At 47.6% G+C, this 11,450-nt stretch overlaps 1 protein-coding gene across 3 annotated transcripts in view; it reads left to right on the top strand.

Annotated features, from left to right (window-relative positions):
* Positions 1 to 849: 849 nt before the first annotated feature.
* The window catches only part of GAB1 (GRB2 associated binding protein 1), a 113,103-nt gene continuing 102,502 nt past the window's right edge, over positions 850 to 11,450 (top strand). Inside the window, exon 1 of one of the 3 annotated variants that reach the window (XM_031692330.2) lies at positions 850 to 1,465. In XM_031692330.2, coding sequence (XP_031548190.1) covers positions 1,394 to 1,465 — 72 coding nt within the window. In that variant the 5' untranslated portion in view covers positions 850 to 1,393. Of the gene's footprint in view, positions 1,466 to 8,154; positions 8,253 to 11,450 lie in introns of those variants that run through there. The other 2 variants (XM_072976468.1, XM_072976461.1) reach the window with 2 other exon arrangements.

The raw sequence follows: 11,450 nt of genomic DNA, 5'->3' as shown, positions 1-11,450 counted from the left end.
TAGAGAACTACCCCACCCCACCAAACTCCTGATCTCATGCACCAGTACAAACTCCGAACTGACACTCGGCCAAGCCAAGATGGCAAACCCTAGACTGAGCGAATGAACGTTCCTCGCTCCTCCCGGAGCCCGAGCCGCGGCCACGCCGCCCTCGCGAGGCCTCCTGGCCTTTCCCGGCGAGGAGTCCTCTGGGGGCTCCGGGCGCAATCGCCGCCCGGCGGCCAAGGACCCGGCTCCGGCTTCCCGAACTACAGATCCCAGGGTGCCTCTGGGACTCCTGCTCCCTCCTACTCCCGCTCCCTCCCACCCTGCGTCTCCTCCTCCCCGGCCCTCGTTGTTTTGGCTGGAAGTGCTCCGGCGGAGTTTCAGAGAAAGTCTGGGCAGAAACCGGAGCCGGCCCGAACGTGGGAAGGGGAGGAGGCAAGGGAGGAAGAGGGAGCCAGGAGGCCGGGAGAGGGAGGGATCGGGGGCCGGGGGCCGGGCCGCTCCGAACCTGCCGCGCGCCCCGGGGTGGGGGAGGCGGCGCGGGAGGAGCGTGAGGGGACGGGACAGTGGGCTCGGTCCCCGCAGCCGAGCAGCGGAGCGCCTCGTTCCTCCGCCGCTCTCCGCCCTCTCTCTCTGGCGGCGGCGGCGGCAGCGGCGGCGGCGAGCGCGGACCCACCCTCCGGCGGGACCTGCGCCCTGCCCAGCGACGCCAAGCCGGCGGCTCTCTCCGTGGCCCGGGACCAGACCTGCGCCCGCTGCCCACGGGACCCTCGCGGCTTCCCCTTTCCCCTCCGCTGCCCGGCGCCGCGGGGAAGTGACCCACCCTCCCCGAGGAGCGGGAAGGAGAGGATCGCGCTGGGCGCACGGAAACCGAGAGCCGGCGAGCCGGAGTGGGCGCCGCGCGGGGCATTGTGTGTGTTTGTGTGTAAGTGTGTGTGTGTGTGTGTGTGTGTGTGTGTGCGCGCGCGCGCGCGTGCAGTGTCGTGTCTGTCTGGGAGAGCGCTCTGGGAGGTCCCGTCCCAAGGGGGCGGAGTGCAAGGGGCCGAGGCTCCGGCTCCGCGCCGGGGCAGAGTCCCGAAGAGCCCGAGCGCTGCTGAGGCGGCCGGCGGGACGGCGCGCCTGGCGGCTGGGCGGGCGCACTGAAGGGAGGCCCGGCCGCGGCCCCTGCCCCGAGGTGTTGGCCTCGGCGGCGCGTTGGCCTCGGCGGCTCAGCCCACTTCTACTCACGTCAGTGGATCTGCCTCCGGGAGAGAAGCTCGGACGCGGAGAGCCAGCGCTCCCCGTCCGCCCCGTCCGCCCCGTCCGCCCGGGAGACGCCGCCCCAGAGCTAGCTCCCCGCGGTTGCGCGGCCGTCCGGCGTCGGCGGTGTCGGGAGCGCGCCCGGCCCGGAGTCCGAGAGGCGAGCACCATGAGCGGCGGCGAAGTGGTCTGCTCGGGATGGCTCCGCAAGTCCCCCCCGGAGAAGAAGTTGAAGCGTTATGTAAGTAGAGCACGGCCGCCGCTCCCCTCCCCGGGCAGCTCACGCGCGGGCTGCTGCTTCCACTTAGTCCCCATCCCTTTCCCCTGGGCCCCTTCCCCGGCAGGCTTGGGACCCGGGCTGCAAGCTCACTCCCGGGCCTCCACTTGGCCGGGCACCTTTCTTCCTCCAGATTCCTGACATCCGCCCATCGGAGGGCCCGGCATTGCCAGCTGAACGCCCGTTGCATGTTTTTAGTATTCTTTTTAGCAGGGGTGAGGTGGGGGGAGAGCATTCTCCTTTCATTATATCTGCATCGAATCCTTCAGGGCTGCGGTCCAGTAAATTTCCCGCACTGGGAAAACCGCGGAGGTTTTTGAACTCACCAACCCTCTGTTCGGTCCGCGTTCCCTCCCGCCTTCCCCTGGAGTTGTTAGCGGGAAGCGGGCGGGGGACCTGGGAATTTGGCTTTAGAGACGAGCATCTCAGATCCGCGCACAGGGAAAGAAAAAAAAATATTACGCGCCCTACCGTTTGCCTAGCAGGGTTCACATTTTCGCGGTTTGGAATCAAGGGACATTGGAGTTTGGCCTGAGAGCTTTGGCAGTTTGCTGCAGGAGGAGCGCGCTGGGGGGAGCCTGGTGGCTGATGCTTGGACGCTTTGGACGCGCTGTCAAGCCCCGCAGGAGGGAACAGCTGAGGCCAGGCAGGATTTCTGTGTCTTGCGGTCCTTTCCCAGGCCACCAGGGCTGCTTCATGGTATTTGAGTAATTGATACAAGATGCTGATTATGTGTTAAAACGTTTTAGCTGTTACGGAAAAAAATTCCTTGAAAGAACCAACCTTACTTTGATGGACATCTGTGTCCTCTTCACGGGTCTGAGAGCTTATCCCCTTCTCCCCCACTGGTTCTTTTGTCGCTGCCCCCTGCAAAGGAAAGAAATGACACTTTTGCCCTGGCATGTGGAGCAAGTATTTTTCTAGTAAAGTATGTTTCGGAAGCAAAACGCATGCCCTTTTAAATATAAGTTGACTACCAGGGGGGCGACACTTTCCAATGGAACCTGTTTCTTGTTAAAGGATATCTACACCCAGTAAGAGAGCTCGAGTTAATCCTATTAGTCACTGTTTGCATGCATAGAATCGAGTGAAGTGCCATATTTAACTTCACCGACAACTCACCAGTGAGTTTCTGGTTTTCTTTCTGCCAGAATTTGTTATAGACAAGTAATTCTCATTTAAGGACTTGATGCCACAAATCCTAAGAAAGTTCTCCAGAGATTTTGAATCCTTCCAAATCCTTCCTCTCCACCATCACAGTTTGCCTGAATGTTCTGGTAAATATGCTAACTTTATTCCAGGAATTGGAGAGAGGCAGTGTTTTTCAGCTGAGTTCTAAATAGGAGGTGGTATGTGTGTGAGAAGAGGGGATAGGGTGACCGAGAGATGTATTTGTTTTGAGAAGGCATGGTTTGGGAAAGTCATAGACTTAAATGACTGGGTTCTTGGGGGAACTAAAGAGCATGACATTAGCTGAAATAGGTAGTGATAATAGAGGTTTAATGTGTCCTTTAATGTGATTGGTTTATGGCTCTCAAAAGATGCTGAGCAGTGGACTAGGCACCATGAGGAAAAAAGCCATGCCTTTCAGGCTTGCAATTTAATGTAATGCAAACCAGGAAGAAAATCAGCCCAAAAGATTATGTCTTAACAGTGACCAAAAAACGGGGGCATTTAAGTTTTAAAAAATTTATGATTTCATTTGAGCATTACAATGTTTTATGAGGTTGGTATCATCTGTTTAACAGATGACAACACAGTTTGCAGAACCAGAGCATGCCAGAGGCCAGATATGAACCTAGATCTGCCCAACTGACCAGGCTTTAAAAGGGTAATGACACTCCCCTAGTTCATTTCAAGTGGCGCTCAGGCTGGGTCATCTGTCAAGGGCCTTTTTGTGAGTCGGTGGATGTTGGTTGAGCAGCATGCATGCCAGGAAGAGGCGGGCTGTGGATCAGAGGTGCAGGCTTGAAGGAACAGAAGCTGAGCCTGTGGAGAAGGAGCCAGCAACGCGGAGTGGTTTCTGATTGTGTGCCCAAGCTGAACACTAGAGGTGTTTTCAGAGATGTTTAGAGGAACAAGCTGAATGCAGCCTGAAACCATCGGAAGACTTTAGAGAGACAGCAGGGTCCCTCAGTTGTCATCAACAGAGGGAAGAATATGCTTACCAGCTGAGGAGGGGCAGGGTTTTCCTTGCCTGCCGGAGTGCTGGAGTTTTCTTTCCACAGTAGTGAAGTGGGTGGAGATGACCCAGGGAGACCGTGGGCAGGGTGACCATTAGAACTGAGAAGTCCAAGAGGGTGACTGGAGCCTTATAAGTTAAAATGAGGCTCGTCTTCTATTTACCCTGTCATGTTGGTTGCCCAAAAGATTTTGATGTTCCCAGGTGATTGCTGTTTGGCTGGGTATCCAATTTAGGTAATTTTTGTTAGAGCGCGCTTTGCCCCTCAAAAACAGAGGCATCTCCTATGCTTGTTTTGTTTTCACATAAAATCTTTATTTTCTAGATGAAAGGAAACATCGTTGGCCACCCAGTAGGCAAATGGTGCTTGATAATAGCTTTGAATGAAGGGGTTTGCTGTGATAAGATACCTCGGATGTGTGGGACTATCATTGTCAAATGTGACTTCAGGGAGTTTGTGCCTTGATTCTGCTGGGGAACATTTGGCCCAGGAGACTTGGACAGTTGTCTCGCTGTTTACAATATTTATAGGGTAGTCCAAGCATTGGTTAAGATGATCCATAAGGAGTGTCAAGAAATTGTTTCAGTTTTGTCTTTAAAGGCATTGCAAGTTATGGCCCCAATGCATCTCACTTACAATTCCATTTTATGTTTACTGTTTCATAGTCAGCGGCGTTGTTTTTGCACACTAGTGTGTTCATCTGATATGGACACTTTTCTTGAATTTCCTAAAGAGTGTGAAAGTGGCGTGAAAGAGAGGGGAAGACTAGTGAGTAGATTCTCTAGTCTTTTTGTCTTTTTTTTTCCCCCCTGTATTTATTTGCAAAAGAGTAACAACCTCTTGTCTGTGTTCCGTCCTCTGAATTTTTTCAAGTCTACTTAACTGGAGGTGAAATTTTTCATGCTTTCAGTCTTGCTACTACTGTGTTGCTGTTCTCATCCTGTGTTCTATATTAAACAGCTGCTTTTTTACTCTGTTAAGGACCTGAGTAGAATCATGTACAGATCAGCATCTTTAGAGTTACAGAAAACAAGTCAACTCTTGGTAGTATGCACTCAACAGTGGCGCTCAGATTTTTTTAAAGAGCTATTTAAAGAAAAAGCAGCCCTTTGAAATAATGGTGAAATTTTCATCAGGACTTGAAATTTTAGCTGAGATAAAATGTAAGTCTGAGAACAAAGGATTGCTTCAAGCCAGCTCCCATATCTCTTCAGGGAGAGCGTCCCCATGGCCTGCCCCAAGCCCAGACAGCAAGTTTGGACTCCTCCATGGCCCAGCTGTCCGCATGGGGCAGGTGTGCAGTCTCAGCAGGAGAACCTGCTTCTGAGGCCAGAGCAAGGTGGCCTGCTAGCTGTCAGCCGGCCAACTCTTGGGTGTGTAATCTGTAATCTGCACCCAGCCTGGGCTCTGGTCTTCAGCTGTCAGGGAGTAGGATGGTTCTTGTCTGGACTTCCAGAACCCAACCCTGGTTCTGGGAATGGGCTCAGAAACAGAAATAGCCTCTGCCTCTTGGACAGGGAGGGGGCACCTGACATCTTACTTGGCAGAGAGAGGAGTGGAGAAGGCAGAATAACAGCATCTCCTTGGTTCAAGGACAGCCCAAGATCTGTGCTAAGCATTACGTCCCTGCCCCATCATGTCCCTACAGCGAAGAGCACTGTGATGTCTGGAAGCTCTTCCTGCCCTTTTTTGGCAATTACCAGTAGCAGTCAACAGATTCTGAAGCTTTTGCTTACAGTGGCTGAAGGAGCATAATTATGCTGTTGAAGGAAATTTTTTCTTGCAACCCTAGCAGTGAACATTCCATTCAAATTTCTAATGTCTTCTCTTTACCTTTTCCAGGAAGGCAGGAGCATTGTTGCTCTTAGGAGCTAGCAATTACATTAAGTCTTTATGGAAGTTAATGATAGTTAATTCTTTTGTTGTACCTGGGCTTAGTGATAAGTACCAAACTCTCCACATAAAACTGGCTGAATCCCTAAATCTGATTGTTGTCTCTTGGGATTCAAATTTCTGTGAGGAAGGTGTATGAGTTTGGAAGTAGTTTCGGAATTCTGCTGTTTAAAAAAATTTTTTTTTGAATTGATCATCTTCAAACAGATACAGCAGTATGGCAAGAATTATACTTGGATATTCTGCTTGACAGCTGAATCAGTTATTTCAGTGTGTTTTGCCATAATAAGTCTGCTTTAAAAATAGGAAAGAAATACAATGGCAGAGCACTTTTAAGTCTAAATAAAATTGCATATTTTGTGGTTGACATGAAAAGCATGTAGATAAGGTCTTGATTTGCGGATTGAGGAAGTTTAAGAGGTGACTAAGTGCCAGCGCTCCTAGTTTTCTTACAGAGACACACACTAGCGGGGACATTGTAGCAGGTGGGTTACTGCTTTGTATTTGAAGGGTTTCGGGGAAATTGTGCTGTGGTGGAAGGAACCCTGGACCAAGTGTCAGGACCCAGGATTCGCCTTGGCTTTGCCGCTTCCCCCATGCTCTTTGGACCCTTCTGATCCAAAGTTTCCTTATCTGTAAAATGTGGAAGGGTGGGCAAGACATCTACATTCTAAACTCTCCTGCCATCTAATACTCCTCTTCTCAGATGTTTCATTGAAAGGGAGGGTGGATGAGAAGTTTCTCCGTAGGCCTCCTTCTTTGGGGAAATAAATCTTCATTTCTTGTTCATCTTAAATAATCTAGTGAATGTATTAGAACTGATTAGGCAGAATTCTTTGGGACCCTCCAGCCATCCCTTAATGAGATGCAGGCTCACAGAGCCCAGGGCTGCGCAGTGCCTGTGCTGGGTGCTGTGTCTGTTACAGAGCGGAGGCTCACCAAGGTATCTGTTGACTGAATAAATAAACAGGTGTTTCTGGAGCTTTTGTAAATGTACCATGTGTGGAATACAGTGGTGGGAAAGGCCCACTCCCGACCTGTAAGGAGTTTCTAATCTATTTGTGAAGACAGGCTATAAATTGCATGTTCCTTTAAATAATTTTATAAGAGCTATGTTTATAAGGCCATGCATGATTAATTGCCAGATGGATGATACAGACAACAATTGCTTATGAGTTCAGACTGAGAGGGGAAGGCGATGGGGGCTGCCAGAGAAGGCTTCACAGGTGAACTTCAGGCTCTATTCTTGGAAGAATCCAGGTACTGCTGACGGAAGTAGTGAAATCGTAAGGGTGGCCTGGTCTTTAAGGAAGAAGGAGGACTTTACTTTGAGTTTAGACATCCTGGCGAAAAGGATGGAACACCTCCATTTCAGGCGTGGAGTTTGGACTTCAGCTGTTAACCTACAATTTGAGAAGTTCCCGTTTCTGCCATGACCTAATGCCCCTTGAGGAGATCCTGACCACGAGTGAATTTTCTGTCCCAGGCTAGAAACAAACCAAACAACCAACCCAGCCTGTCCGGTCACCTGAACTTATTAAAATTCCAAGGGACATGTGTTATTTACAATTTCTTTCTGTCTGTTTTAAACGAAATAATTCATTCTGGCAAGCATTTCGTTTACAACAGAGAGGGAGCATGTTCTGGTGGGAGGGAGAATAAAAGAGCCTTTGATTCGATTGCTTCTGAGTTCCAGCAGGAGGGCCCACGCCGCCTTGGGCTAGCGTCTTATTTTGGACTTGGGAAGCCATCTTAGCCCAGCTGTGTGAGTGCCAGCTCGTGTTGGAGGGAAGAGAATAACACCATTGGATCACGTTAAACCCCTGCTGCCTGTCGATGGAAGGGTTTCTCTCATTTCACATTCCTGGCATTAACTTGGTGGCTCATTTCCCCCAAGTCAGAGCTCCATCTGAATTTGCCATTTGAACTTGGATTGAAGTCATGAGGTTCCTGTGACTCTATCTCGGCTGGTCTGTCGACTGAGTACAGGAAACTTACCAAGTCCCTGGTCTCTTCCGGCTCCCCCTCTTTGGCCACCCCAAGGGCACAAATAAAATCAGCATTCTTCTCTTCTTTAGACCACTCCTGGGGAGATGTGGCCCATTGTACCTTGGATTTCCACGGTCATTAAATCAGTAGCCTCTTCGATTGCCAACTAAATGGCTGGGGGAACCTTAATGAATTGTAGATGGCAGCTCAGGCCTGTGGAATTACAGGGAAAAGTCATTTTGGGAACCAGAAGTTTGGACCATTCCAGGCTTGTCTATGTGAGCACCTTAAGTCAGACACGAATGCCTTAACTGGGGAAAAAAAAAGAATCTTTTCTGTTTTAAGCAATTCTTTTATTTACAGCAACAAAATGCTCCCTAACTGAAGAGGAAAATTTTCATTGCTGAATGTGTCTAAAGTAGAACCTAATTGCTTTCGACCCTCCCACAGCCTGCTTTACAAAAAAAAATAGTTAAGGCTCTCCACTGAAATGCATGCTTGGTCGTTATCTCGGTTACATTAGCCCTTGAAGCAGTCTGATTACAACTTCTAGCTGCCAATCCCTGTCCTGCAGCATTATCTGGAGCAGAAATTTTCCATGTGGTTGTTTTTAGCAGAGTAACTATATGCACACTGCCCGGGGAAGATGTAAGTTGCAAAGAAACAGAGCTGCTAGAAGGGGAAATGTGAGTGATCTTAATTTTTTTCCTACTGTTTAATTGTTCCTTCCTTTCCATGTGTTTTAGGAGTTTTTTATCCTGTTTCTAAACTGAGTTTTCTTTTATTTTTATATACTGGAAAGAATGCCAAATGTACCACGAGTTTTTCTTACAGTGGTGTTTTTTCTTCTCGCAGCTTTTTTCTTTGAATTCAAACTTGGCCTAGGTAATTCCCTGTGATTAAAAAAAAAACACAATGTCCTAAAAGGGAAAAAGCAAATGGGTACATTGTTCCATGAATTAAAAACAATATACGGAGAGTCCAAACATTTCTCTTCAATGTAAAAATCTTAGGTTTTTTTTTTTTTTGAAAGGAAGAAAAATACTAAACTTTGCTTTAACTATCCTGTTCATTGTTTTTCTTTTCCCTTTCTTATTTATTTTCCTTTGTTTTGACTCATGTAGTTAAAAAAATTTTTTTTGGAAAAGTTTTCTATGTTGTTCTTCTTAAGGAACGTCACACATGGAAAAAGAAAACGTCAAAATTCCATTTTACATTTCATCTTCTGGTCTGAAAAAGGGAAAAAGTGTCAGTTAACTGACTTCATGTTGCTTGGTTGAATTGAATATTTGTCATTATTGCCTAGAAATAATTTAGCTATTATATGTAGGTAAATATAATTTTGCTTTTGTGAAATTAAAAAATGCAGACAGTAGCATCAGGAGAAGATTGAGAAGTCAGTCCATTTTTCTTGTCATTTTTATCATTGTATTTAATACCTCAGTTAGTCAGTTGCTATAAAATTTTATCTGCTAACTTTTTTAAGTGGGAGAGAGGTAAAAAAGCTCTCCTTTCCCCAGGGGTCCCTGCCCCCCTTGTCCTTTTCCTCCTTGTTTTCACTTCTTCCTCTGATCTAGAAGCCTCGCCACTAACATCACAAGGTATTTGTGTCAAAATCATTGCACACACATTCTTTCACCTTTTCTCTAAAAAGGGGGAGTTATCTATGTCCTGAGACGTGGTAGTCAGGACTAGGACTCATTCTATTCCACCCAGCGTGTAGACTGTTTTTCTCTCCTGAAATGCAGTTTTTAGTTACTGCTGTGCTGGGAAATGCGGTCAGGCCACTTTCTGACTAGCAGAACTCCTCCCTGAAATGACTACCTGGGTAAAGAATTAAGTACCTGGTGTGCTTTCTCAGCTCCAGCTCATCACACATTCCCATCAGTGCCTCGGCCAGTCAGAGAAGCCAAGAGGAAAATGCTTCTGGTTGGAAGGATGACTGCTTGACTTAGCGGGAGAGAAAGGCTTTCGTCTTTGACTCTTGGAGCAGCAACACTTGGTAAAATGCTACCTCCAGTGGTTGAATTCCAGTGGTGTTACGAAGACCTTGACGAGGAATGCTGCCCTCATTCAGTTAGGGGAGAAGTATTTGAACCCCTTACCTTCGGGCAAAGTTATAATTGACCCCAAAGTCATGTAGGAGGATTGGATTTTACAGGCCTTCCATGATAATTTTAGATTTCGGTGTTTGAAGTATTGGAAAAAAGGTAAAGGAAATACTGAGCTAGTAAGAATGCAGAATATTTGGGAAGTTAATTTATTCCTGTTACATAAAACCAAAGCCTTCACAGGGTATACAGATATGTGATTTCTCTCTAAAGAAAAGTGCACAGAATTAAACTGATGCTGTTGAACAGTGTTCTTTTTTTCTTTCCCTTCATTTAAGCAGTGAAGTAGTCAAAACAGGAAAAGCATGCCTGGTGTATTTTTATTTTAAATATAGTTTTTCTCTATGATTTTCGTAATGACCCACAGTATACATAGTAGAAGGTGTATACACATGATCTGTTTACAGAGAAAATTGTGGCTTCATTTATCATTCTTTGATGTTTGTAATAGGATATTAATTTCCAGAGGACAAAGGCTGCATTTGTTCTGTGTCTAAACTGTGCAGTGTGGTACCTGGCACAGTCTCTCGAAGAGCGTGACCAAAGAGTTGTAGAATTTTAAGCCCAAAATTATAAATCATCAAGTTCAATGTTTCTCAACCTTTTCCAACCCATTTCTCTATCGTGCATTGTTTGAGTGTCCTGTGTTTTATAATCTAGTTTTATTTTCTGTGATTCGCATTCCAAAAACAACAGCTATATTAAATACCTTTCCCAGTCACGCATATCTCCTTCTCCCCTAGCTGAGAGGCCAACCTCCTCTTTTTACAGGGAATGAAAATTAGCCTCTGGGAGACTAATTGATTTGTCCGAGGTCATAGAGGTTAACCAGCTGTTCTAGCAGGGCCAGATCTGTCACCTCTCAGGTCAGACCCTTCAGCCCTTGAGGGAGTGCCTGCTGAGAACAAGTCGCTGCCAAGAATTCAGAAACAGACCGAGAAGGCACTGTCTCCACCTTTCAGGAGTGTATGTGCTACTAGGGACACAGGATGCACTGAGTACTGCAAATTGTATTATGATCTATGACGTGTGAGGCCAGACTCTAGACGAATTCAGCCGAGATGCGGAACACTGGCAATCCCCTCCCCATTCGGTAGAGGGGGGTGAATTCTGGGATCCTTTTAAAATTTCATGATGGTGGCAAGAGAGATTTCACCAGGACCTTAAAAGATGGATTCATTTTCAGAGATGAGGCTAGGGTGAGACTGTCTCTGTTCCTACCTTTTCCAGCCAGACTCCTGGGTGGGTTGTACACACGAGGCTGCCCCCACTGTTGGAGATGACCAATCCATCTTCTCCAAACATGTCCCCTCTTGGGCCTTCCTGATCCCAGGCTCTGGTGTCCGAAAGCGTTGGAGTTCCGAAGGATTCTGGTGTTGCTAGCCCCGGATGGTCCCTCCTCCCAGCTCTCACTGTTAGTGGGTCACCATCCATCGTGAGTTCATAAACTTTTCTGAAAATCTGATAAAAGCTTCATGTTCTCCATTCCCCCAGAATTCTGACAAACAGACATGCAAACATTATTATCGTCTTGCATGTGTTCTATCTCATCTTTAAAGTCCGTCTGTGGGTCTTAAAGGCCAGTTAAATTGCCCCTGAATTATATGTAGATGATCTGAAGATGCTGTTTCAGCCCATTTCTCACACCCCATCTCTGGATCTGACTGCTTAGACCCCCGCAGCAATGCGGAGCTGGTCTGCCCACTGCAGGTTTTCCCGTCCTCTCCCTCAGCCCCGCCCTCTTACTGTTCCCTCTCTGTCAATCACGCCACC

This window comes from Vicugna pacos, chromosome 2 (genome assembly GCF_048564905.1).
Source record: "Vicugna pacos chromosome 2, VicPac4, whole genome shotgun sequence".
Lineage (NCBI taxonomy): Eukaryota > Metazoa > Chordata > Mammalia > Artiodactyla > Camelidae > Vicugna > Vicugna pacos.
The sequence above is the reverse complement of the archived record's forward strand: the minus strand, read 5'-3'. Positions and strand labels throughout refer to the sequence as shown.